Consider the following 27,507-nt stretch of genomic DNA (forward strand, 5'->3'; position numbering starts at 1 on the left):
GTTCTAGTCTCCTGCCTGATCACATTCTCTCCCTTTTTTCTTTTTCTTTTAAATCCTCTTCTTTCTTTTTTCAAACAACTTCTTATCAATTCCTTTTATAAAATATTTTTATAATTTTCATCTTTACAGTCATATTCCATCCCTTCATTGTATCAACCCTTAATTTTTTATATATATAAGTTTTTCTTTCTTTAAAATTTTGGGAAGCACTTTCTTCTAACAAACCAAAATACACCCAGAATCTAGTGTGTGGCACTGATCTATGAACTAGCCTGATCATATTTGATCATATTCTGTTTTTTTGTTTTTTTTTTTCTGTTTTGGATTCTTTTTATCTTTTTCTTTTTCCTTTTTCTTTTTTCTTTCTTACCCTTTATTTTCCCCCAGTTTCAGGGCTTCTCTGATTTGTTTAGAGTATATTTTCTGGGGACGTTGTTACCCTGTTAGCATTTTGTTCTCTAATTCATCTGTTCTCCTCTGTACAAAATGACAAGATGGAAAAAATCACCTGAACAAAAAGATCAAGAGGTAGTACCGACAGCCAGGGACCTACTCAATATGGACATTAGTACGATGTTGGACCTAGAGTTCAGAATCATGATTTTAAAGATACTAGCTGGGCTTGAAAAAAGCATGGAAGTTATTAGAGAAACCCTTTCTGGAGAAATAAAAGGACTAAAATCTAACCAAGTCGAAATCAAAAAGGCTATTAATGAGGTGCAATCAAAAATGGTGGTGCTAACTGCTAGGATAAATGAGGCAGAAGAGAGAATCAGTGATATAGAAGACCAAATGATGGAAAATAAAGAAGGTGAGAAAAAGAGATAAACAACTACTGGATCATGAGGGCAGTATTCGAGAGATAAGCGATACCATAAGACAAAACAACATTAGAATAATTGGGATCCCAGAAGAAGAAGAAAGAGAGAGAGGGGCAGAAGGTATATTGGAGCAAATTATAGCAGAGAATTCCCTAATTGGGGGAATGAAACAGGCATCAAAAGCCAGGAGGCACAGAGACACCTCTCAAAATCAATAAAAATAGGTCAATACCCCGACATCTAACAGTAAAACTTACGAATCTCAGAGACAAAGAGAAAATCCTGAAAGTAGCTCGGGAGAAGAGATCTGTAACCTACAATGGTAGAAACCTTAGATGGGCAGCAGACCTATCCACAGAGACCTGGCAGGCCAGAAAGGACTGGCATGATATCTTCAGAGCACTAAATGAGAAAAATATGCAGCCAAGAATACTGTATCCAGCTAGGCTGTCATTGAGAATAGAAGGAGAGATAAAAAGCTTCCAGGACAAACAAAAACTAAAGGAATTTGCAAATACAAAAGCAGCCCTATAAGAAATATTGAAAGGGGTCCTCTAAGCAAAGAGAGAGCCTAAAGGATAGGCTCTCAGCATAGGCCAGAAAGGATCACAGACAATATACGGTAACAGTCACCTTACGGGCAATATAGTGGCACTAAATTCATATCTTTCAGTAGTTACCCTGAATGTAAATGGGCTAAATGCCCCATCAAAAGACACAGGCTATCAGATTGGATTAAAAACAAGGCCCATCGAAATGCTGTCTGCAAGAGACTCATTTTAGACCCAAAGACACCCCCAGATTGAAAGTGAGGGTGGGGAAAACCATTTACCATTCTAATGGACACCAAAAGAAAGCTGGGGTGGCAATCCTTATATCAGACAAATTAGATTTTAAAGCAAAGACTTTAATAAGAGATGAGGAAGGACACTACATTCTACTTAAAGGGTCTATCCAACAAGAAGATCTAACAATTATAAATATTTATGCCCCTAACATGGGAGCAGCCAATTATACAAGGCAATTAATAACAAAAGCAAAGAAACACATTGACAACAATACAATAATAGTGGGGGACTTTAACACCCCCCTGACTGAAATGGACAGATCATCTAAGCAAAAGATCAACAAGGAAATAAAGACTTTAAATGACACACTGAACCAAGTGGCCTTCACAGGTATATTCAGAACATTCCATCCCAATGCAACTGAATACACATTCTTCTCTAGAGCCCATGGAACATTCTCCAGAATAGATCACATCCTAGGTCACAAATCAGGTCTCAACTGGTACAAAAGACTGGGATTGTTCCCTGCATATTTTCAGACCACAATGCTTTGAAACTAGAACTCAATCAGAAGAGGAAAGGCGGAAAGAACTCAAATCCATGGAGGCTAAAGAGCATCCTACTAAAGAATGAATGGGTCAACCAGGAAATTAAAGAAGAATTTTAAAAAATCATGGAAACCAAGGAAAATGAAAACACAACTCTTCAAATCTTTAGGATGCCGCAAAAGTAGTCCTAAGAGGAAAGTATATAGCAATACAAGCCTTTCTCAAGAAACAAGAAAGGTCTCAAATACACAACCTAACCCTATACCTAACGGAGCTAGAGAAAAAACAGCAAATAAAGCCTAAACCCAGCAGGAGAAGAGAAATAATAAAGATCAGAGCAGAAATCAATGAAATAGAAACCAAAAGAACAGTAGAACAGATCAACGAAACTAGGAGCAGGTTCTTTGAAAGAATTAACAAGATTGATAAACCCCTGGCCAGACTGATCAAAAAGAAAAGAGAAATGACCCAAATCAACAAAATCATGAATGAAAGAGGAGAGATCACAACCAACACCAAAAAAATACAAACAATTATAAGAACATATTATGAGCAACTCTATGCCAGCAAATTAGGTAAGAGGGAAGAAATGGATGCATTCCTAGAGATGTATCTACTACCAAAACTGAACCAGGAAGAAATAGGAAACCTGAATAGACCTATACCCACTAAGGACATTGAAGCAGTCATCAAAAATCTCCCCACAAACAAAAGCCCAGGGCCAGATGGCTTCCCCTGGAATTCTACCAAAGATTTAAAGAAGAATTAATACCTATACTTGTGAAGCTGTTCCAAAAAATAGAAATGGAAAGAAAACTTCCAAACTCGTTTTATGAGGCCACCATTACCTTGATTCCCCAAACCAAAGACACCATCAAAAAGGAGAATTACAGACCAATATCCTTGATGAACATGGATGCAAAAATTCTCACCAAAATACTAGCCAATAGGATCCAACAGTACTTTAGAAGGATTATTCACCATGACCAAGTGGGATTTATCCCTGGGCTGCAAGGTTGCTTCAACATCCGCAAATCAATCAACGTGATACAATACATTAACAAAAGAAAGAACAAGAATCATATGATCCTCTCAATAGATGCAGAAAAAGCATTTGACAAAGTACAGCATCCTTTCTTGATCAAAATTCTTCAGATTACAGGGAGAGGGTACATACCTCAATGTCATAAAAGCCATCTATGAAAAACCTACAGCTAATATCCTTCTCAATGGGGAAAAACTGAGAGCTTTCCCCCTAAGGTCAGGAACATGGCAGGGATGTCCACTATCACCACTGCTATTCAACATAGTATTAGAAGTCCTAGCCACAGCAGTCAGACAACAAAAAGAAATAAAATGCATCCAAATCGGCAAAGAAGAAGTCAAACTCTCACTGTGGGCAGATGATATGATACTTTATGTGGAAAACCCAAAAGACTCCACCCCAAAACTGCTAGAACTCATACAGGAATTCAGTCAAGTGGCAGGATAGAAAATCAATGCACAGAAATCAGTGGCATTCCTATACACCAACAACAAGACAGATGAAAGAGAAATTAAGGAGTCGATCCCATTTACAATTGCATCCAAAACCATAAGATACCTAGGAATAAATCTAATCAAAGAGGCAAAGAATCTGTACTCAGAAAAATATAAAATACTCATGAAAGAAATTGAGGAAGACAAAAAGAAATGGAAAAATATTCCATGCTCATGGATTGGAAGAACAAATATTGTGAAGATCTCAATGCTACCTAGAGCAGTCTACCCATTCAATGCAATCCCCATCAAAATAACATCCACTTTTGCAAAGAAATGGAACAACCAATCCTAAAATTTGTATGGAACCAGAAAAGACCTCGAATAGCCAGAGGAATGTTGAAAAGGAAAAGCAAAGCTGGAGGCATCACAATTCCGGACTTCCACCTCTATTACAAAGCTGTCATCCTCAAGACAGTATGGTACTGGCACAAAAACAGACACATAGATCAGTGGAACAGAATAGAGAGCCCAGAAATGGACCCTCAACTCTATGGTCAACTCATCTTTGACAAAGCAGGAAAGAATGTCCAATGGAAAAAAGACAAATGGTGTTGGGAAAACTGGACAGCCACATGCAGAAGAATGAAATTGGACCACTTCCTTTCACCACACACAAAAACAGACTCAAAATGGTTGAAAGACCTAAATGTGAGACAGGAGTCCATCAAAATCCTGAAGGAGAACACAGGCAGCAACCTCTTCGACCTCAGCCACTGCAACTTCTTCCTAGAAACATCGCCAAGGGAAGCAAGGGCAAAAATGAACTATTGGGACTTCTTCAAGTTAAAAAGCTTTTGCACAGCAAAAGAAACAGTCAACAAAACCAAAAGGCAACCGACAGAATGGCAGAAGATATTTGCAAATGACATATCAGATAAAGGGCTAGTATCCAAAATTATAAAGAACTTCTAAAACTCAACACCCAACGAATAAATGATCCAATCAAGAAATGGGCAGAAGACATGAACAGACATTTTTCCAAAGAAGACATCCAAATGGCCAACAGACACATGAAAAAGTGCTCACCATCACTCGGCATCAGCGAAATCCAAATCAAAACATCAATGAGATATCTCCTCACACCAGTCAGAATGGCTAAAATTAAGAAGTCAGCAAACGACAGATGTTGGCGGGGATGCGGAGAAAGGGGAACCCTCCTACACTGTTGGTGGGAATGCAAGCTGGTGCAACCACTGTGGAAAACAGTATGGACGTTCCAAAAACAGTTGAAAACAGAGCTTCCATACAATCCAGCAATTGCACTACTGGGTATTTACCCCAAAGATACAAATGTAGTGATCTGAAGGGGTACGTACAGTCCGATGTTTATAGCAGCAATGTCCACAATAGTCAAACTGTGGAAAGAGCTAAGATGTCCATCGACAGATGAATGGATAAAGAAGAGGTGGTATACACACACACACACACACACACACACACACACACACACACACACACACACACACACAATGGAATATTATGCAGCCATCAAAAGGAATGAGATCTTGCCATTTGCAACGACGTGGATGGAACTGGAGTGTCTTATGCTGAGCAAAATAAGTCAATCGTAGAAAGACATGTATCATATGACTGCACTGATAATGAGGAATTCTTAATCTCAGAAAACAAACTGGGGGGATTGGGATGGGGGTGGGAGGGATGGGGTGGCTGGGTGATAGACACGGGGGAGGGTATGTGCTATGGTGAGTGCTGTGAATTGTGCAAGACTGTTGAATCACAGATCTGTACCTCTGAAACAAATAATGCAATATATGTTAAGAAAAAAAAGATGGCACGATGGGAAGAATGAACAGGGGCAAATCGCAGGGGGACATGAACCATGAGAGACGATGGACTCTGCAAAACAAACTGAGGGTTCTAGAGGGGAGGGGGGTGGGAGGATGGGTTAGCCTGGTGATGGGTATTAAAGAGGGCACGTTCTGTATGGACCACTGGGTGTTACGCACAAACAATGAATCATGGAACACTACATCAAAAACTAATCATGTAATGTATGGTGATTTACATAACAATAAAAAAATTTAAAAAAAATTAAAGGATACCATAACTTGGAGAAAGACATAATTTCTTTTCCATTTTCTTTCCCCCACACCCCTTCATTTTTTCAAGAAATATATTTGTGATTTAGCTAAAGATCCTTTATCAACAAATTCAGATCATGAATACAACTTTTCTTCAATAGGAATTCAGCTTGTACTCTTATCTTTATTTAATTATTGTCTGTTTGGATTCTTCAGTATGTAGCACAGTAGGAACTCAGATAATGCCGCTTCATGAACTTTCCAGATCCATATGGGAGTTTGATGATTCATCTCATCTTAAGGGGAAGGAACATTTCATAAATTTTTATAAAATGTCATCTCATGACCCTGAAATTACGACCTGAACCGAAATCAAGAGTCAGAAGCTTAACTGACTGAGCCACCCAGGCACCCCCTGTTGGAATGATTTTTTATAGTAATGAGTCATGTAGATTTTTCCACAGGTTGGCTTTTGTCACATTGTTTTAAGGAAGTGATTGTCCTTTGTATTCAGATATCTCCAGGCTGAAGGGTTAAGGTAGCATTTTGTCTTTGGTTTCTTCTTACTCTGTGTCTTTGACATTATTTTATTTGAAATCTTTCTTCAGTCACCCACCCTTTGTGACGCATTATTCTTAGCATGTATCACTGAAGTGGCATTGTCATATTACCTGTCACCTGGGCTTGATAGCACCATGATTTTCTTTCTGTATCATTGAAGTATGCCTTGTCTACATCTTTTTTTTTTTTCTGCCAAGGTATATTTGTGTCTTACAAAACAAATCAAATTAAGAAATTTTTTGTGTTCATGGAAATGTCCTAAATGACCCTTCTTAAGTAATTCATGGTTATTAACAAAGGTCTTTGCAGATCACTAGCTATGAGTTGGTCATGCATGCCTTTACAGTACAGTTATGGGTAGAGATCCTGGATTATCTGGAAGAGAGTGAGCTCGGTGCAACTATATGTATACAAAGATTATGTTGTGAACACAGAGTAGTGATTGGACAGAAAGCCAGTGAAAACACAGGTGTGACTTCTAACAGTACCTGTCTGCTGATGATGCTGGGTCCTCCATTCCACATACCCTTGTGAACAATTAGACCTTTTGTGCCAGACTGCCCACCCGATACAAAGTCTTTCTTGACTTGAGTGCAGTCCCTCTAACCCGCTTGTCTGTGTCTCTGTGGCTCAAGAGGATGAGCTCCTTGTGGATTTCCTGGGTAATCCAGAGCCATGGAGACTAGGAACAAGCAGGAAAGCCAGTTGAGGGGACAGTTCTGCTAGTCACTGGTCGTGGGACACCAGATCTAAAGTGTTCATGAAATGGAGTTCCAGGAGGACAGCCACATCAGCAGCAGGCAGCCCAAGGAGTGTGATTTCCAGGTAAGGGCCCTTCCCTAATCCCTCATTCAGAGGAAGCCTGATTACTTATGAGCAAACTAAGGAGAGTTGAACCTAGGATCTTGGAACAAGGAAAGAAAGAATACAGGCAGGATGTGTCTTACTTCCTGTGTGTCAAGCTCTATTTTAACTTTCATTTTAGATAATCCCAACACTTTATCATGGAAATTTCAGTGGCTTGAAGTTATCCCTGAAAAACCTTATAAATTCAATTTTGGGGACAACTCTTATCTTTCAGATTATAAATAAGGTCTATACTAAGATACTGCACATCACGCTAAATTCTGCTTATAGGCATTAGATACATTATATACAAACACATAAAATAATCACATTATTTAATCAAAGAGAAGGATAAGTGGTGTTAACTATGAATTAATTATTTTAACTTAATTTTACACCTAAATTAGTGTTCCCCTTAAAAAAATCACTTATTCACCAGATTTGCATTGGTTGAATTTTAGTTGCTTTTCTAATATGAAATCCTTTTAGTCAAGATTTTCCATTATAGATAATAAATATGTGTCAGTGTTTGTGAAGACATTATGAAGAAGATGTTCTTGCAACATTACACTTGAGGGCTACTTTGAAAGTGAAAACACTCAAGATGAATATTTAAATTATGTTTTGTTATTGCAGTTGTTATTTATTTTAAAAATTATTCATTTTGGTTGTCATCTCATTTGACACAATATGTAATATTACTCACTTTAGCTAACTAACACATTCCTGATTGGGTTTGAAAATTTATATATACCAGTTCTATCTAGAATTTTCTATAAATATAAACTTGATTTTGCAGTCTTTGGTGAGTTGTTTACAATAACCAAATTATTTTTTACTTCAATTCTAAACAACATTTACACCAATTAATTGGAATTATATATTGTCAGAATTCAGCATTTTTTTTTCCTGATTATAGTATCCATTATCATTTTCCTCCCTGCTAAATTCTCTAGAGAAATCCATTGAAGGTTAATATCTATATTTCCCCTTTTTAATATTCATACTGCTGAACATGATAATGCATGCAAAATAAATCAGTTTAAACAAAAACACAGTAAAAATGAACAGATTATCATTCTTTGAAGAATCACAAGGGCCACTCATTTGGCCAAAGATTAATCCTAAACCAGTTGCACAAGTGATTCAAAGTTGTCTTTGTTAACTATTTAGGGAACTTTATGTTATGATTTCCCTGAGTTTCTTGGCATTTTGAAGTGAGACTTAGCTGGTTTTGAAAGTTGTCTGATGTTTTGAAGAGATTGTTGAAGAAAATATGGCAGGTTTCACTGTATGCTATGTTTTGCTTGCCCTTCTGCTGACATCTTCACTTTGATGGGCTAACTGGTTTTCTGGAGGAAGCAGTAGCTATTCAGAAATGTTAGAAATGTAAGATTCATGTAGCTAGATGTCTAACCCACATGTGTCTAAGGACAGGTGATTTGTATCACAAAGCTTTTCTCCCCATACATGATTTTTTTCTAAGTCACATAAAAACTGGTGCTTTTTTTAAAGATTTATTTATTTATTTTGGGGGGGGGAGAATCTTCAAGCAGACTCCCCACTTAGTGTGGAGCCTGAAATGGTTCTTGATCTCACAACCCATGAGATCACCACCAAGAGTTGGACACTTAACTGACTGAGACACCCAGGAGCCCCTGCGTGGATTAATTTTAAGACAGTGCTCACAGATGGCACTTTAAATCATCTCATCTGTTCTGAAACTGGGCAAATTTGTTGGAAAGTTTTTTTTTTTCTTTTTATCATAAATTGAATCAGTATTGACCACTGCATTTTGTCTGTGTGGGTTGAGGGTTTTTTGATATAGTATGTAAATTTCCAATCACAGACTCTACAATGAAAGAAATATAAACTAACTGTAGGAAAAATAAAAGCTTTCCCAATCTAGAAATAGCCTTGAGAACATCATAGGCTCTAGTAATTAGCATTCTCACTATACTGAAAATTCAGTAGTCCCTCATCTCTTTCATTTTAATTCCTTCTTTGTTTTAAACTGTTTCAAATAAAGATTTTAAAAATTAATATATATGTATATGTGTGTGTCTGTGTGTGTGTGTGTATAATGAATAGGATTGGGACTGGCCCTTGGCTCACAATTGAGAAAGACCACACACACAAAAATAAATAAATAAAAACTAATTGCTCTGTCATGGTAAAGTCCCCAGGATAAAGTGAAATAACATGGAGATCATGCATAAGAAATAATTATTAAGTGAAGAATAAGTTGTGCCTTTTAATTGATTAGTGATTGTATTTTTTACAAAAATAGAATATAGCTTAAAAATGTATGCTGATTGCGCACGTTAGTGCTAATCAATAGACAGTTTAAAAAAATCATAAATGTGTATCATCTTGATTATTTTTATTTTTCTGAAGATTTCCTTTCTGGGATATTATTCACTTTCAGATTTATTCTTAAATTCTTGGTACATTTGTATGTGTATGTATATGTACACGTGTTTATATACATATACACACATTTGTATTTATATATGTGATTATTCAGAATAGCAGATGTGTACTTATACATAAATAGAAATTAATATGATATGGCATCCTTGTAGTGTTTCATTTATCCTTGCATATGAAATGACAAGTGTATATTATTGGTACTATACAGGTTCTCTGGCTCTAAATGTAAATTATTTTTTGTTTCCAAACTAGAGAATATTATATCACCATGGTTAAATGGGTAAGCAATACCAAGACGGTGGTCAGATGGTTAAACCGGCCTCAGAACATCTCCATCCTCACGGTCTGTCAGACTACCACTGGCGCTTGCAGTAGAGTGAGTATAATGCACTTTTCTCTTATGCTTAAAATGAAGCACTTTATGCTACTCTCAAAGGGATATCAGGCAATCCATTGTACAAAGACCAATATTTAACTTCCAGAGGTAGTTGGGAAAGAGTCATTCTATTAGAAGTATATAGTTTAATCCATAGATCATCCAAACTTCGAAGTGAGAAATATGGATAAGCACAAGAGAACAAACCAAACTGTAAAAAAATGAATTCTTGTATGAAGGGGAGTCTAAGCCACATTAGTTTAATTCTGAAATATGTCTTTCTCTCCATATTTTGAGTTTGATTACCTTGAGAATGTAGAATGTTTTTCCTGTCTTCTTCAAACATGTTCCGAAAATTCCATTTTTTTTTTTTTGGTAGTTCACATTAGTCTTCTAAAATAATGGACAGTGTCTGTTTTTAAATTAAATAAGAGGAGTAAAAAAAAAAAAAAAACCCACTGGTCCTTGAACCATTGTGTTTTGGAAGCAGGTTGTATTTCTATTTCTATAATCAGTTTTTATAAGCTCTGCAATAAATCTTGTATGTGTAATTATTAAAGTTCTTAACAGAGGGTATACTGTAACCAGTTTAAATTGTTATAGTGTATATGCCTGTATTGGTACTTAGTAAAGTATTCCCAATTGTTTAACAACAGAATTTTCAAACTTCTGTTTCTGGATAGGATGGAGTAAATGTTGCCAGCCTAGCATCTCTGCTGTAGTCAACTTTAAAACTCTACAAAATGAATTAAACCTCTATTCTCAGATATTGGACAATAGCAGGATCAGGACATAAAAAGTGAAATAATGTAAATATATAAGAGAACCCTAGCTTCCTGTAGGGGACACACTGAGACCTCAGTGCAAGCTAATGGAGCCCTAGAAAAGCACAGTGGTATCAACTGATCCACGTAGGCAGGGAGAATCAGTTTGAGGCTATTGTGGTGGCTGAAATTTGCAAGTGAACTAGTACCACAAGATTTGGAGCTATAGAGAGAAGAGCTCCGGCAATCTATGTAAAGGACCTCTTAAGACTTTGGCTCAATGCTTAACTGTGCAAGTACAAGACATGCTTCATGTCTTGTATGAGAGAGAAGCAAATAGAGAATCTGCAGGTTGCACAATGCTTGGAGACTTTGGAGTGCTGAACAGCAAAATTGGAGAGCTCTCGTTGAAAACCCTTTGCATTCAACTCACAGTCCAGAAAGAAAAATGCATTAGAAATAAGGCTGTTCTATACTCCTTAAAATAAACCTTTATATCAAAGCTGGAAAGGATCAAGTGCATGCCTATAAATTAGCTGTCTTCCTAGAACAAAGTTTACTCTTTGAAATGGAGAATTAAAATTTAAAATATCAATTACACAATCAAAACATACTATATATGTAGGAATATCGAAAATGTAACCTGCCTACCTCCCCCTAAAAATAGCTATAAGAGCAGACTTACACAGAATAGAGATATTAGAATTAACCGATACAGATTTTTTAAAGCTGTTTGAAAGATATTTAGCAAATTAAAGGGAGGCCCTAATTAATAAATAGATGAGATATTTCAGTAGAGAAACAAACTATAAAATACAGAACAATGGAATTTCAGAAACTAAAAGAACAGTATCTGAAATGAAAAATTATCTGGAGAGGTTAAATACAAATTGGACATTGTTGTAGTCAGGGAAATAAACACACTCCAAACTGAAGTGCTGAGGGAAAAAAAGACTGGAAAAAAATGAACAAAGCCTTAGTGACATACGGAATAATTTGAGCTGTTGTATATGTGGGATGTAATACACACGGAAGGCAAGGTTTGAGATACTGGGGCAGAAAAAAAAAAAGAATAATGACTTAAAATATCCCAAATTTGAAGAAAAACCAATAACCCATATGTCTAAGTTAGCATAGAACAAAAAGGATAAAAACAAAATAAGTAGGCACATAATATTCAAATTATTGCAAACCAAAGATTAAGAGAAAAATTTTAAAACAGCTTGAAAGAAAGACATACTACATATGGGGGAACAGAATGACGAAAATTACTACCTCTCTCTCATCTGAAATGATAGAAGCCAGAAAGCAGTGGAATACATTTTTAAAAGACTGGAAGAAAAACAGTGTAAATGAGAAGTCTATATCCTATGAAAGTATCTTTCAAAAATGAAGACAGACATATTCAGATAAATAAGAGCTGAGATAATTCATCACAAGTAGATCTGCATAAATAACATGAAATGAAGTTATTCAGTCTGAAAGAAATAGCATCAGATGAAATCTCAAATCTAAATGAAGGAAAGAAAGATGCCCCAAATGACAAATATATGAGTAAAATAAAATAAAAATATCTTCTAGTTTTTATTTTTTTAAAAGTCAATGGATAAGTAAATCAAAACTGTCAAACTAAAAGGCTTGTGCACAGTAAAAGAAACAGTCAACAAAATGAAAAGCTAACCTGTGGAACGGAAGAACATGCTTGCAAATCATATATCTGATAAGGGGTTAATACCTAAAATATATTTAAAAATCTCCTTCAACTCAATAGCAAAATAAAACAAAAATGAACAAAACAAACAAAACCCCCAATAATCTAATTTAAAAATGGGCAAAGGACCTGAATAGACATTTTTCCAGAAAAGATAATCAGATAGACAACGGTATATGAAAAGTTGCTCAACATCACTAATCAGTAGGGAAATGCAAATCGAAATCACAATGAATTAGCACCTCATGCCTGTTAGAATGGCTAGTATAAAAAAAGACCAGAGGTAATTGCTGGTGAGGAAGTGGAGAAAAGGGAACCCTGTGCCCTGTGGTAGGAATGCATATTGGTACAGTCATTATGGAAAACAGTATGGCAGATCCTCAAAAAATTAAAAATAAAACTTCCATATGATCCAGCAATTCAAATTCTGGGTATGTATCTGAAGGAAATGAAATCACTCGCCCAAAATATATTTGCAAGCCCATGTTCATTGCACATTATTTATAATGGCCAGGACAGGGGGGAAACAAAACAAAACAAAACAAGTGTCTATCAGTGGATGGATGGGTAAAGAAAATGTCACACACACACACACACACACACACACACACACACACACACACACATGAATAATATTCAGCCATAAAAAAGAAAGAAATCCTGTTATTTGTGACAACAGGGGAGGAACCTTGAGGGCATTTATTCTGAGTGAAGTAAGTCAGATGGAGAAAGACAAATACTGTATGATCTCACTTATATGTGGAATAATAAATTAAAACAGAAAAAGAGATTAGACTTGTGTTTGCGAGAGGTGAGGGTGAGGGTGGGGAAATTGGGTGAAGGTGGTTAAACGGTACAAACTTCCAGTTACAAGATAAATAATTTCTGGGGATGTAATGCACAACATGATGACTATAGTTAACAATACTTCATTGTATATTTGAAAATTGCTAAGAGAGTAAAAGTTCCCATCATAAGGAAAAAAAATGTAGTTACATGGGGTAATGGATGTTAACTAAACTTGCAGTAATTACTTTATAACATATACGTGTATCAAATCATTATGATGTATGCCCTAAATTTATACAATGTTATATGTCAATTATATCTCAATAAAACTGGAAAAAAAGGGAATAAATTCTACCATTACTACAATTTCCAGAAAGTGGAGAAGGAAATTTTTCAGTTCATCTTATAAGCATAGCATAATCCTATTACCGAAACTAGGCATGGACATTATGAGAACAATTTAGACTGATACATCTTATGAACATGTATACAAAAAATTCCTTAAACATATTAATATATCATCTGTGACAAAATAGAGAATAGTACATTGTGACTAAATGGTGTTTATTTTGGTAATTTATGATTGGTTTAATATTGAAAGCCAATCAATGTAATTCATTATTTTAACAGAAAAAAAAAGAAAAACAAGTATCTCAGTAGATGAAAAAAAAAAGCAGTTGACAAAACTTAACATTCATTCACTTTCAACATAAATAAATAGAAAAAATATCCTTAATTTGATAAGGGATACCCACAAAATACCTCAAAGATATACTCTATGGTAAAATACTTTCCTTACTTACCTTAATATCAGCAATAAGGTAAGGATATACATTCTCACTGTGGTGTGGAAACTTTATTAGAGACTCCAACCAGAATAACTTGGCAAGGAATAAATATCATGATGATTGGTAAGGAAAAAATAAAATTCTCTTTATTTGTAGATGGCATTATTGCATAAATAAAAAGTAAGAAATCTACAAACAAAACAAAACAAAACACACCTAGAATGGGTCACAATTCACAAGTCAGTGTACCAACTTAAATTGTTTGGCTTCCTGATTTTGATCATTTTACTGTAAAAAACATGTAAGTATGCAGGATACTGTAATTTTCTTAAGAAATGCTTAATGAATTATTTAGGGGTAGATGGATATAATGCCTCAAAATTTCTATAAATTATTTAGAAAAAAAGTATATCTCTAACAACTTTTAATTGATTTTGAAAAAAACATACTTTTGCTTTTCTTTCAAATAGTTTAGAAACTGCTGAGAGATATAATAATAAAGCAAATGGAACAAAATATAAATAAATGAGGAATATGTTTAAAGGATATGCAGATGTTTCTTGAACGAGTCTTTTAACTTCTCTGTAAGTTTGCAGTTTTTTCAAAATAAGGAATTGAGAAACAACAAAATGTGTTTCTACGTACTCATATTAGAATGGAAAATAAAAATGCCACTAAAATTTTTAAAACATTAAATACATAAGGATAAATTTTAACAAATAGTGTGCAAAATCCCCATATTGAAAACTACAACATTTTTGAAACACATTAAGGAAGACCTGAATAAATAGAAGCTGTACCACATGCTAGAATTGAAAGACTGAATATTATAGATGGCATTCTACTCAAAGTGAACTAACCGTAGTTTCACTACAACATGAATTCCCAGAAGAACTGGGAATTTCTGGTAGAAACAGACAAGCAGATTCTAAATATTTATGGAAATGCAAAAAACCTGATGACCTAAACAACCTTGTAAAAAAGCAAAAAACTGTTGGAGAAGTTGCACTACTGGATTTCAAGAATAACTAGAAAGCAACAGAAACTGAGAGATTGCAGTGGAGGCATAAGGACACACAAACAGATCAACTGAACTAATAGAGTTTCCAGAAATAGATCCATATTTATATGATCAATTTATTTTTAACAGAGGTGCCAAGACAATCCAAAGGGGGAAGAATGGTGCTGGAACAATCAAGAACCTAATGAAAAATGCTATGGTATTTGACATCTATCATATACCATGTTCTAAAATTAATTTGAGATAAATTGCTGTCCTAAATCTAAGAGATGATAGTGTCAATCTTCTAGATAAAAATATGGGATGTAGGTTTGCTATATTGAATAGGCAAAAAGTCATTAATCATAAAAGAAAAAATAACACATTAGACATCATCAAAATCAGAAATTTCTCATCAAAGGCACTGTTAAGAAACAGCTAACCACAGTCTAGAAGAAAATATTTTGCAAAATGGGTATCTGACAAAGAAATATATACATCTCAATAATGAAAAGACAATCCAATAAAAAGAGCAAAACGTGTGAACAGAAATGCATAAGGAAGTAATAAATGCATGAAAAAGTATTCAACATTATTGGACATTAGGAAAACATATTAAATCATAATGAGATAATATTATATACCATTAGAATGACCAAAATTAAAACAACACAAAGGTGACATTATTGATGAGGATGTAGAAAATTGCAGTTCTTATTCTTCAAGAGTAGAAGTGTAAAATGATATAGCTAGTTTAAAAAATGATTTTGCAGTTTCAAGTAAAGTTAAACATACACATATAAAAACATTTATTATAATGTATATTACATATATATGTGTGTGTGTGTATAGATAGATACAGATATACTCCATACTCCAGTAACTCCATTCTTAGATATTTGGAAAAGAAAAAAACCTGTATCCACCAAGGATTTGCTAAAAAAAAAAAAAAAAAAAATCTTTAGGGAAGCTTTATTTACAGTAGCTAAAAACTGGAAACTATCTAATTATCTATTAACAAGGAATGGATAAAATGGGCCATATCTATACAACAGAATTCTCAGCAATTTAAAAAGAGACGGAATACTGATATGCCCAGCAATATGCGTGCATCTCAAAAACACAGTGTAAAAGAAGTCCCACTCAAAAGAGTACATAATATATAATTTCAATTATCTGAACTTCGAAAATAGGCAATACTAATCTATGGGGAACTATTTCAGAAGACTGACTGGCTTTTTCGAACCTTTGGGAAGGGGCATGAGAAAAGGTATCAGGAAGTGTAAAGATCTTTTATCTTGGTGGGATGTAAATATATCTGTCAAAACTCATCAAAAACACTTTAGAGGTGTACATATCACTATATGCAAACTGTACTCCAATATTAAAACATAGTTTTTAAATGGTATATAAAAGGGAAAGGGGGAAGAAATTTGTCTTTGATTGGAGTGATGAGCATAGATGTGGAGATAAAAGTTGATGAGTGAGCCATTTACTTACTGGATTTGACTAATGCTCTTTACATTTAGTTTGTATTCATCATCTTTGATAGGCTGACTAGGATTTCACCATTTATTTGTTAAAGTATTCTGGATGGTTTCTTATTCAGCTGATATAAATTATTTAGAAATTGGCATGTATATATTCTAGTTAGAGATGACTGAGATTCTGTTATTTGTAGATGGCATTATTGCATAAATAAAAAGTAATCTTTTCTATATGATAATCATCTTTTCTATATGATAATCTTTATAGGTAATGGCAAGAATGTATCAAAATGCTTCAGTAGAAAATAGATATAGGAACTCTATCATATTATTGATTTGGGACCTTATTGATATTGTTATATTTCTAGTATATTTCTAATCTATGTATGGACTTAAAAAAAGATTTTACTCTCTACTATAATTGCAATAATAAGAAAATAAATGCATGTGAAACTTTGGACTTCCATGGATTCTAACAAAACTTAGTAATATTAATGAAAAGTGGCATTGATATATTTTCCGTGTGTCTGTGTTTTATAGATAACGAAGGATGGTTATTGCAGAGATGCAAATAGAAAATCAAGGAACAATTTAGTTAGATGTTTCCTTTATATCTATATGTAGCAAAATCTAGTGAAATAAACAAAAATAAAAACAGGCCCTGAAAAGAGAAAGTGTTTGATTACAATGTATTAATATGGCTTTAAAAGAGGAAACTGGTAAAAAAAAAATTATTTAACTATAAATAATTAATAACAATTTGAAATTAATATCTCCGCATATAGATAAAATTTGCAATATAGTGATTTAGTTTTCATTTAAATATTTTTATTATAGACTCATTTTTTAAAGTACAAGATTTTTGCAAGTTCCTATATGTAAACAGTACTAGTAAAATTTATTGTATCTATACATATTTAACTTGAGATTAAATTAATCTCATTTTGCTTTGTTAAATATGATCTTGGTTCTGATCATTTGTAAGATTAATGGAACATAAAATTTTGTCCTTTCAAATGTTTAACTGTTTTTCCTGAAGAAAAGAATATGACTATGATGGAGAGTGGATTGAATGTTGAAAGAACATCTACCTTTTCATTTTATTCCTGGCTGTTTGCCCAGTTCTTTTGAAGGACTTAATAATTTTGTTTCCCAATGATGCCTAGAGGTGAAAAGAGACAGTGCCTAGTGGTTCAAAACAGTTTGAATGAGGTAATCAAACAGCACTGGAAAATGATTTTCTATCCCTGGTGATACTACTGGGAATTCTAAAGGAGTTCACCAAAGGAAAGATTTTATAATTAAATTATCATTTAATCCCAGTTCTGTATTTACTCATTCAGTTGAAATCAGTAATGACAATGGGATGTCTCATGGTATTTCACCAGTTGAAGAGAGGGGAAAAAAAATGCCTAAAGGACTATGTGTAAAAAAAGTTAAATTGATGCATGCTCATTTTGATGTTTAGAAGCTTCATGGAGTTCCTTGTTTCTTTTCAGAAATATGAGATGACATCAGATACATGGCTCTCCAAACAGGTATGGCATAGGCGGTTGCTTTAGGTCACATTCTGGCCATTGTGCTCATTGTTTGCTATATGAGAACCTTCTCTCAAAAGTTATCTCAGTATTATGACTTTAGGCTTTGCTATGTTAGACTGAGACTTTTCCATTAAAATATTTATGACTTGTCTTTTCTATGACATCATTTATAAAAAGGCTACTTTTGTTTTCTATAGAGTATAAGTTGCAGAATAACTACTAGGATCCATTTTTAGGATCATTCATGTAAGTAAACTTTTGTGTAGATGAAAAGAGGAAAAAGTTGAGACCCATTAAAGTTGGAAACCATCAGCATTGCTCAAATTGCCCAGAAAACTGACAAAACCTCCACATAGATTATTTAGATGAATGCTTCTTTCCTTAGATGTATCCTAGGTCCTGATGGTGCTAGTTTATGATATAAATGAGGCTGGAATCCAGATAACGATAGAATAACTACCAAATGTCTCCACAACATGGTCTCATACTGGACATTTCAGAAGGAAACACAAGTAGATTATCTGAATATGGCTGAACCCATTTTACTACTAACTCCATCACTATTTTTTGCAAAGGGAAGAGTTATGTTTGGTTTGCTTTTGATTTGTTTTGTTTTTTTAAGATTATTTATTTATTAGAGAGAGAGAGACAGCGAGAAAGGAGACACAATGAGGGGGGTGGGAGAGGGAGAAGCAGACTCCCCACTGAGCAGGGAGCCCAATGCGGGGTTCGATCCCAGGACCCTGGGATCATGACCTGAGCCGAAGGCAGACGCTTAGCAACTGAGCCACCCAGGCGCCCCGATTTGTTTTGTTCTTTACAGCAATCTTTTATTTAATATTCTCTTCTAAAGTGTCATACACATCTATGGTTTCAATTACCACCAGGTATTGAGACCTCTAAATGTATAGCCCTGGGCAGGTCACATCACTGAGTTCTAAAATTCATGCTTGGCATCTTCTCCTAAATCTATAAAAGTAACTGCACACTCCACAGGTCCAAACTGAACATATTCTAGTCTTACGTACTCTTCTTATCCTAGGAGTCAAGGACATAATGACTCATCCAGCTGTTAAAATCATAAACCTATCAGTCATTCTTAAGGTTTTCTTATCCTTTTCTGCATAGTATTATTATTATTAGACTATTATTCTCTACATTTTTCATCACCAGGTTCTTCAACTTTACATTCAAAGATCTCAAGTCAATTTACTTTTCTCCACTTCACAAACAGCCTCCAGGATCAAACTGCAGGAACTGCAAATTGGCATATGCCAATCTCTTCAGATTGCATGCTGCCTGAGGGACCATTGCAAAGTGTACTTGGTTGCCACTACCCATATCTCTCTCACAACTGAAACTGAAATTTTTGTCAGTTCCTTCTCCATTCTAGGCACATGAGCTCTCATATTCACAGGGTCTTTGTATGAGCCTTTCTTCTAAATGGAATTCTCTCAACTACTTCCTTTGGTGAAGGCTGCTCCTTTTTCAAACCTCAGCTTAAATCACCTACTTAAAAAAATCACCTCCTCCAACCACTGTAGCCAAATCACATCCCTCAATAAAAGTTTTTATTTTTTAAGTCAAGTGTAATCTTTTTGTAATATTTATACAATTATTTCTATATTGTTTTCCTAAGTTCACAAGGGCAGGAGGGATATTCAGTTTTTTGTTCCCCATTGTAAACTAAATGCTTAATACAGAGTCTGATTATAACAAAATCTCCACAAATACTTGCTGAATAAAGGAAGAAAAAGTAAGAAGGGCTGTGGGTAAACTAAACCTTTTTTTTGTTTGAAGCGTAAGCATACCAAATCTACCCATAGGTAAATAAGTAAATATTAATATGAATTACTTAATCTTAATGAAATTGGGGAAAAAACCCAACTTTTATCTTATAGTCAGTAATGGACTTTCTTAAGTTAGATAATGAAAGTAAAAAAAAAATGACAAGCAATAACATAATGGATATTGATGTATTCTCAATTGTCCTGCATTATTAAACCTATTTTGCTATCATTTTTATTTCCAGTGACATTCATAATAGTGTAACATGCATCAACATAATGCATGCTCTTTTGGAATTATGTTATCTACATTTTAAATCCTAAATTTATGAATGTTTAATAGAAATGTTTTTTAAAGCAAAGAGACTAGTTATCAATTATTTAGTAAAAAAATGCAGGTGGTAGTTTGTCACATAGGTTTTCTCTAGAAGGTCTTGGAGAATTTTATAAAATATTTAGAATTTGATGAAATATAAAGTATGAGAATGGCAGTAGTAATGAGACGAAACATTTCTAAGACGATCAGAAACAATATAATCATCATATGCTCACTTTTTGGATGGTAGGAAGGACAGAGAAGAAGTAGACATATTTGGATTGGCTTTCAAGAAACTTGTGATAACCTATGTATAAAATTTTTGGCCAAGACATAGAATTTGGTATCTCCAATTCATTGCTCTGTACATCATAAACACTGACTTGCTTACAATCATGAAAGTGGCCAGTGCGATTGGCTCCATTTCTATTATTGGATTCTAGGAAAAGATTAGCATAGAGCTCTATTTATAGGCAGATATTGCCTAGTGGTAAAGGTTATTAAGCTCAGCAGTGCATTTGAGAATATAGTCCCCATCTGCTCCTTCACTGAGCCATTTATAAGGCACTAGAATTTTAAGGGGATGGATGCACAAATATAAAAAGAAGAATGCTCAGATATCTCTGTACCTTAAAAAGGCAATTTTTTTTGGAGCAAATCACAAGGGGATAATGTTGAATAGGGGAGGAGCTGATAGTTTGGAGCAAATCTGGATAGAGTGATATATAACAAACATTTTTGCCTGTTGTACACATGCATTCATCTATTCAATTATGACTTGGACACCTGAGTCCTAGGCAATAGAGCGAAAAAGATAAAATTGCAAACGTAGTTTGATTATTACTTGCCTAGTGAAGGAAGCCAACCATATAATAGAATGCACTGAATGCCATGATAGAGATGAACACAGGGTGATAGAATCTCTGAGGAGAGATTTCCTAACTAGGAGACACTCTCTAACTAGGGAAATTTGGCAATGGTTTCTGCTCCTTGAATTTAAGGGTGGGGGGGGGGGAGTAAGATTCAGTACATAAAGGAAAAGAGAAAAGCCGTTCCAGACAGGAGAAGCTTCATGTGCAAAGGCCAAGAGAGAGAGAGAGATCCCAGAGGGCAAGAGATGGAAACTACAGAATTATTGACTCTGTCATAGTTGAAAGATGTGATTCACTCACTCAGGTATCTTGTCAGTATTATATGCCTAGCAGTGCGTTGTCTTCATCCTTGAATTGTATATTACTTCACAGTTTTAAATTTTTACATATATCATCTTATATTTTCATGAGTGTCCGTGAAGTAGACAAGGACAGTATTCCTTATATTTCTCTCAAGAGATGATCTCACTAATGAAGCTAAAACCAGACTCTTGAGTTTATTAGAATAGTCATTAATTTATTCATTAAGTAAAAAAGTATTAAGCACACAGTCATTGTCTAGGTGCTGGAGATAGAGCAGTGAAGAATACAAGGTTCCTCCCTCATGGAGCTTCCATTCCAGAGAAATATTACCACTTACCTATCTACCTGCCCACCTGCATGCATACACACATATACCCCCCCAAAAATGCATACCTGCCTGAAGTCTGGTATGTTGGATGCATTAGGTGCTATGGAGAGAAACAGGAAGTAGGTAAAAAGGGATGAGGGATTCAGATAGAGCTGGATTATCGATTCCAAGGTCTCCCTCTACTTGGGTAAATGGGAAGCACCTCACTGATAAGGTGACATAGAGACAAGATACCAAAGAGATAAAAGAGCCAGACAAAGGGAATAAAAAGTGCAAAGGCCTTGGAGCAGGAGCATGCACAATGAGGAAACAGGAGAACGAAAGGAGAGGAGATCAGAGAGTAGAGGGCCAGATCACCTGAAAGAGTTTGTAGGCCATTTTATTTATTTATTTATTTGTTTGTTTGTTTATTTATTTATTATGTTAATCACCAGACATTACATCATTAGTTCTTGATGTAGTGTTCCATGATTCATTGTTTGCATATAACAGCCAGTGCTCCATTCAGTCCGTGCCCATCACCAGGCTAACCCCCCCACCCCCTCCCCTCCAGAACCCTCAGTTTGTTTCTTAGAGTCCATCGTCTCTCATGGTTCATCTTCCTCTCCGATTTCCCCCCCTTCATTCTTCCATCTTAAAGACCTGCAGAAGAAACCATAGCAAAGCCTTTCTTTTACCGGACGTATAATCACTTTCGCTAATCCAATAGGAAAGAACTCAGTGTTTTGTCAGGCAAATCCACTTTCTTAATGTTTCCCCTGGAGCAAAAGGAAAGCAATCTATATGTATAGCTTCCATCATTTAATTTTCAGAAAATAATTCTATTGATTTAACATGCCACTAGAGTTTTATTAAAAAATCATCAAATGGGCATTTGTGTTTGTGTATTTTTGGAGGGGTGAACAGTGAAGATGGGAAGTTTGAAGTAAATGATTTTCAGTGGATTCCTTCCAATTTTGCAGCCTTTTTGTTCTGTGTTTTTCAGTAAATTTATGTATACATCAACAGAAATGTATGTTCAAATAACCAGAGTTGCTGAGTGAAATATTTCAGAAAAAATATATTAAAAATTGTATGTTTTTTGTAAACCATTCATTAAAGAGCTTCTTATGGTAGTCCAAATGAAAGAGACAGAAAGGAGAATGATGGGGAGTAAGGTAGGGAGGAATGGGAAGTTATTATTTAATGGGCACAGTTTCTCGTTGGGAAACATGAAAAATTTCTGAAGCTAGTTGGTAAAAATAATTCACATTATTTTTAGAGATAACCATTTCACAAACCAATTCTAAATCAAAAATAGTGTAACCCATGCTTGAATTAGCAATGGTTGGCAGCACAAAGCACAATCTCGAGATTGTTATATGCACTTTTGTGTTTTAGAATGAGGAGCCGGTGTTTTCTAGAGATGGCAGTAAATTCTTTATGACAGTTCCTGTTAAGCAAGGGGGCCGTGGAGAATTTCACCACATAGCAATGTTTCTCGTCCAGGTAAGTGCTGGCTTCCTTTCTGTTTGGTGTCATTGCTGTCATGCTCACGAAGGTACAATTCTTGTGGCATATTCTGAAACTACAGTTAATGCCTATGAAGTCCAGCCATATATTTAACCCAAGGACTAGGTTTTCGGAAGAGGAGCCCCCTCCATAGCTATAAATTCAAACTGTAGCTTCCCACAAAACAGTCTCAACTGAACCAAAGAATTTAGTGAGTCACACATGTATACTAAAAGGTGAGAGCCTTGGGATATAGAATTGAATACATGAAAATTTTATCCAACCCCTACTTTCATAGACTTGAGGACAAACTAGAGAAAATTTTTCATTCAACAAATACATATTCCTTGGGCGCCTGGGTGGCTCAGCTGGTTAAGCGACTGCCTTCGGCTCAGGTCACGATCCTGGAGTCCCAGGATCGAGTCCCGCATCGGGCTCCCTGCTCAGCGGGGAGTCTGCTTCTCCCTCTGACCTTCTTCCCTCTCATGCTCTCTCTCTACCATTCTCTCTCTCTCTCAATAAATAAATAAAAATCTTTAAATAAAAAAATACATATTCCTTATTTTGTACAAGCAGTATTTTCAAGGTGCTATAAATGTTTTAAATACTTAAAGCAAACTAAATGTCCATCAAAAAGTTGAATACATTATCGTATATATACCCTTACAAGGAAATAAAATGCAGATTTGAAAAACTAGGATAAATATACAGAGTCTGTGCTATATTTTTATAGACATTCTGATAAAAAGAAGGAAAGGGTTATTTTTCCTTTAAATTCCAAATGAGTTAACAGTTAACAATTTATACAGTTTTATCCAACTATTAAAAAATTAGAGAATTCAGAAATGGTTGAAATAAGACAAGGTTAATGAGTCAATTTGTAATGGTCAATAACAAATATTCACAAGAACTAGTTTCCTTCACAAATAAACATTCTAGTCTCACGTAAAAGATTATTTATAAAGATAAAACTTTGTGGATAAATTGGAATCCTCTAGAAGAGTTTACAAACCAACTAGCTAAGAATCAATTTCATACTTACAAAATATAGAGTAAATATAAATGTGCCTAAATATCCCTAAACAACCTGGCTACTTTTATGCTGTTAGAACCTTCAAGCCTTGTGCATATTCTCAAAATTTTATCATTATCTACATACATATTTATGTTCAGCAACTCAGTGCCTTGAATTCTCAAAATCTTGTGTTGGTAGTTTAAAATTTAACACTTGTCTAAGGTCTGTACCTATTAAAATAATTGTCATGACTTTAATTTTAATCAAAGCTGAAATAATTTGGAACATGTATAATTTCTACAATAGAGATGTAGATTAATTTTCAGTGTATCATTAGGTTGGAAAAACAGGTTATAGACTAATATATAATGTGATCTCATTTATGTCCTAAATAAATGTATCCATTTATATATGCATAAACTTTCTGACAATTTTATATCTATTAAAGTGATTATATCAGATAGGTAGGACACAGGGAACTCTTTTTCTTTTTTCCTTTCTTTTCTTTCTTTTTTTAAGATTTTATTTATTTTGACAGAGAGAGAGACAGCGAGAGAGGGAACACAAGCAGGGGGAGTGGGAGAGGGAGAGGCAGGCTTCCCGCTGAGCAGGGAGCCTGATGTGGGGCTCTATCCAAGGACCTTGGGATCATGACCCGAGCCAAAGGCAGACGCTTAACCACTGAGCCACCCAGGTGCCCCTTTCTTTTTTTTTTTAATGTGAACTGGAAGAAGCTTCCCTAGCAAATTGCTCTACCTGATTAACTATTGCGAGCTAATAGTAAACTTTGTTATCATAAATACTAGGAAGATATTTTGGCCAAAAATAACAATCTTAAAATTGACTGTGACTTTTTAGTAAATTTTTAAACCTCAGTATTTTATATTTAAGAAGTTGTGTGAAAACCCAGGTGATCAAAATTACATACAAATTGTACATATTTATAAGATAGGGAATGAAGGATAGGGAAAGATGTGTAATAAATACATCTTTATATATACAATTCCAAGCAGACAATCTATTCAAGTTAAGAAAAGAAATAGTGTCTTTTAAAAAGTGTGGGACTGGCAGGGAATGGGGGTGCTGACGCGGGCATGTAGGAATTGAGGTATTTATGAACCTAATAGAAGTTCCTTTATAAGCCTTGGGAAGAAATACCTTCTGCCCCCTACCAAATGATCCTGACATGCAGTCTAATTCATTATTTCTGAAATGTTCAGAACAACTTCATAGAGCACATGTGTTTACTTTGTTCCTCTTCTATATGAAGATTATAACAAAGCTTTCATTGAAGTAGAAAATATTTTGGTCTATTCTGGTTGCAGTTTAGAGAATCTGTGGTTTCCCTCACTGAGAAATAAACATGACTGCATGATTATTTATGGATATTTTGGCAATGCAGATGAAATTAATCTACTTTGTTAATGAGTTAGAGGTTAGTGGTTAGACAAATATAAGTTATACCCAAGTCTACACACCCACACAATCTTAGAAAATATTTGAATTCCTTTGCCTCAATTTTTTAAATAGTAAATACAAGAAAAGCTCTTTTATGACTTTTATGATTACCAAATTGATGCATATTCTATAAAGATTTGTACAATTCTAAACTGAATTAACTGAACTAATTTAAAATCAAACACAATCTCGTCACCCCATGCTCTCACACTATAAATCATTTGGTGTATATATATATATATTTCTAATCCCTTTTAACATTGAAAATATTTGATTTTCCCCTAAATATTACAACCAAAGCACATATATGTATTTGTAATATTTAAAGGATAATTTATAAGCATTTTCATATCATTTATTATATTCTTAATATTTAATATTATTCTTAAGTATGTTTTAATAGCTGTTCAACATTCTGCCAGATAGATTTAGTATACTGTTTTTAAATGAATCAATTTTAATCATCATTAAAGTTACTCTAATTTTGATACTAGAAATTATTCAGAGATAAACATTCTTATACATAAATCCTTATTTGTGATTATTATCACAAAAATATATATTAAGATATAAAAGATACCTAGGCAAAGCATATATGTACATACACATTTGTTTAGGTTTTGACATGGAGTTCCAAACTGACTCTCCAAAAATAGTATAATACTTTACAGTCTAAACAGTAATGCATACTAACATTGATGACTTTTTACCCTTTCTTTCTTCCCTTGACATGCTGAAAGTGAGAATTGACAGGAACAGAGGGTTTGACAGCTACCAGTCAGGATGACCACCCTTGTAGTATTTGATGCTTACTATATTTGAGAGCTTCCTCACTGACTGAAAATATATTTATTTGTTTGAAGTATCTTACTAAATGAAATTAGTAAATTTTTGCAAACATTTTCCTCTCTTTCACAATGAATAGGTAGATAAAAACTATTAATTAGAGGCCAGATTATAAAATTACTCCTTCTGGCTATTTCGTTAATAAAGTGTGATGGTTATCAATATAAATATTTTAGTGTTTTTTTTTCTCACTTACAAAGGTGATTGATCCTTACTAATGTAATTTCAGAGAACAGAAGTAGAAAGAATTTATGTAGTTTCCTCCTTTTAGACAAGTTTATAATTTTATGTAAATTATAGTATTTCATTCTGATATTTTAAATTATAATTATAAAGCATACTTTTCCCATAATGCTACATAATTTTGAAAAACAATTCTTTAGAAGATTAATATTTAGTTGACTGGATGTAGATACTTAACCAGTATTATTCAGTGTATAATTCAGTGGCAATTTGCTGTAATTATATCTGTCACTGTACAAAAAGCTACTTTATATTGATTAGTTTTGATTAACAAAACTGGAATTCCTGCATCAAAAGCAAAATATTTCTAAGCTCATATATACATACACTAATATATATACACATATATCTATATGCATACATATATATTATTTTTTATTTCTAGATTACTTTCAATATGAATATGTGATAGCAGAATTTCTCTACTTTTATATGTTGCATTAGAGACAATATTAATAAAAATAAAAATTGGCTTTTCAAAAAATCTATATAAAGTAATTGTTCTTTTGAGTAGAATATGCAATATTAATATCAATCTTTGTAGTTTCTGAATCAAACAGTGATGCAGAACTTCTTTACCTCAGATCATTAAACTTGTGATTGCTTCATAAATTTTCCCCTTCCTCAGCCCTCTGTGGTATTCCTTATGTAGACCTTTAACTTCTGAGTTGCCCTATCTGGAACTCTAATATCCCATACCCTGTAATGCAGGCTGCCGTTAAGTAAAAGGTTTTTGTCAAAGACATGGCTACCTTTTTCTCTCAAATATGGAATAAGCAGAGTTTCAATCATGTTAAGTGGTTCAAATTCA

General features: G+C 34.3%; 1 protein-coding gene across 7 annotated transcripts in view; it reads left to right on the forward strand.

The window, feature by feature from the left end:
• The window catches only part of DPP10 (dipeptidyl peptidase like 10), a 691,476-nt gene that overhangs the window by 587,871 nt on the left and 76,098 nt on the right, over window positions 1-27,507 (forward strand). For all 7 annotated transcript variants that reach the window (XM_073884902.1, XM_073884889.1, XM_025857215.2 and 4 more), the window contains 3 exons: window positions 9,834-9,957; window positions 17,996-18,034; window positions 23,024-23,131. In XM_073884902.1, the coding sequence (XP_073741003.1) occupies window positions 9,834-9,957; window positions 17,996-18,034; window positions 23,024-23,131 (271 nt within the window). The remainder of the gene's footprint in view (window positions 1-9,833; window positions 9,958-17,995; window positions 18,035-23,023; window positions 23,132-27,507) is intronic.

Source organism: Callorhinus ursinus, unplaced genomic scaffold (assembly GCF_003265705.2).
Source record: "Callorhinus ursinus isolate GAN/ISIS: 27379988/994484 unplaced genomic scaffold, GSC_fseal_2.0 scaffold2, whole genome shotgun sequence".
NCBI lineage: Eukaryota > Metazoa > Chordata > Mammalia > Carnivora > Otariidae > Callorhinus > Callorhinus ursinus.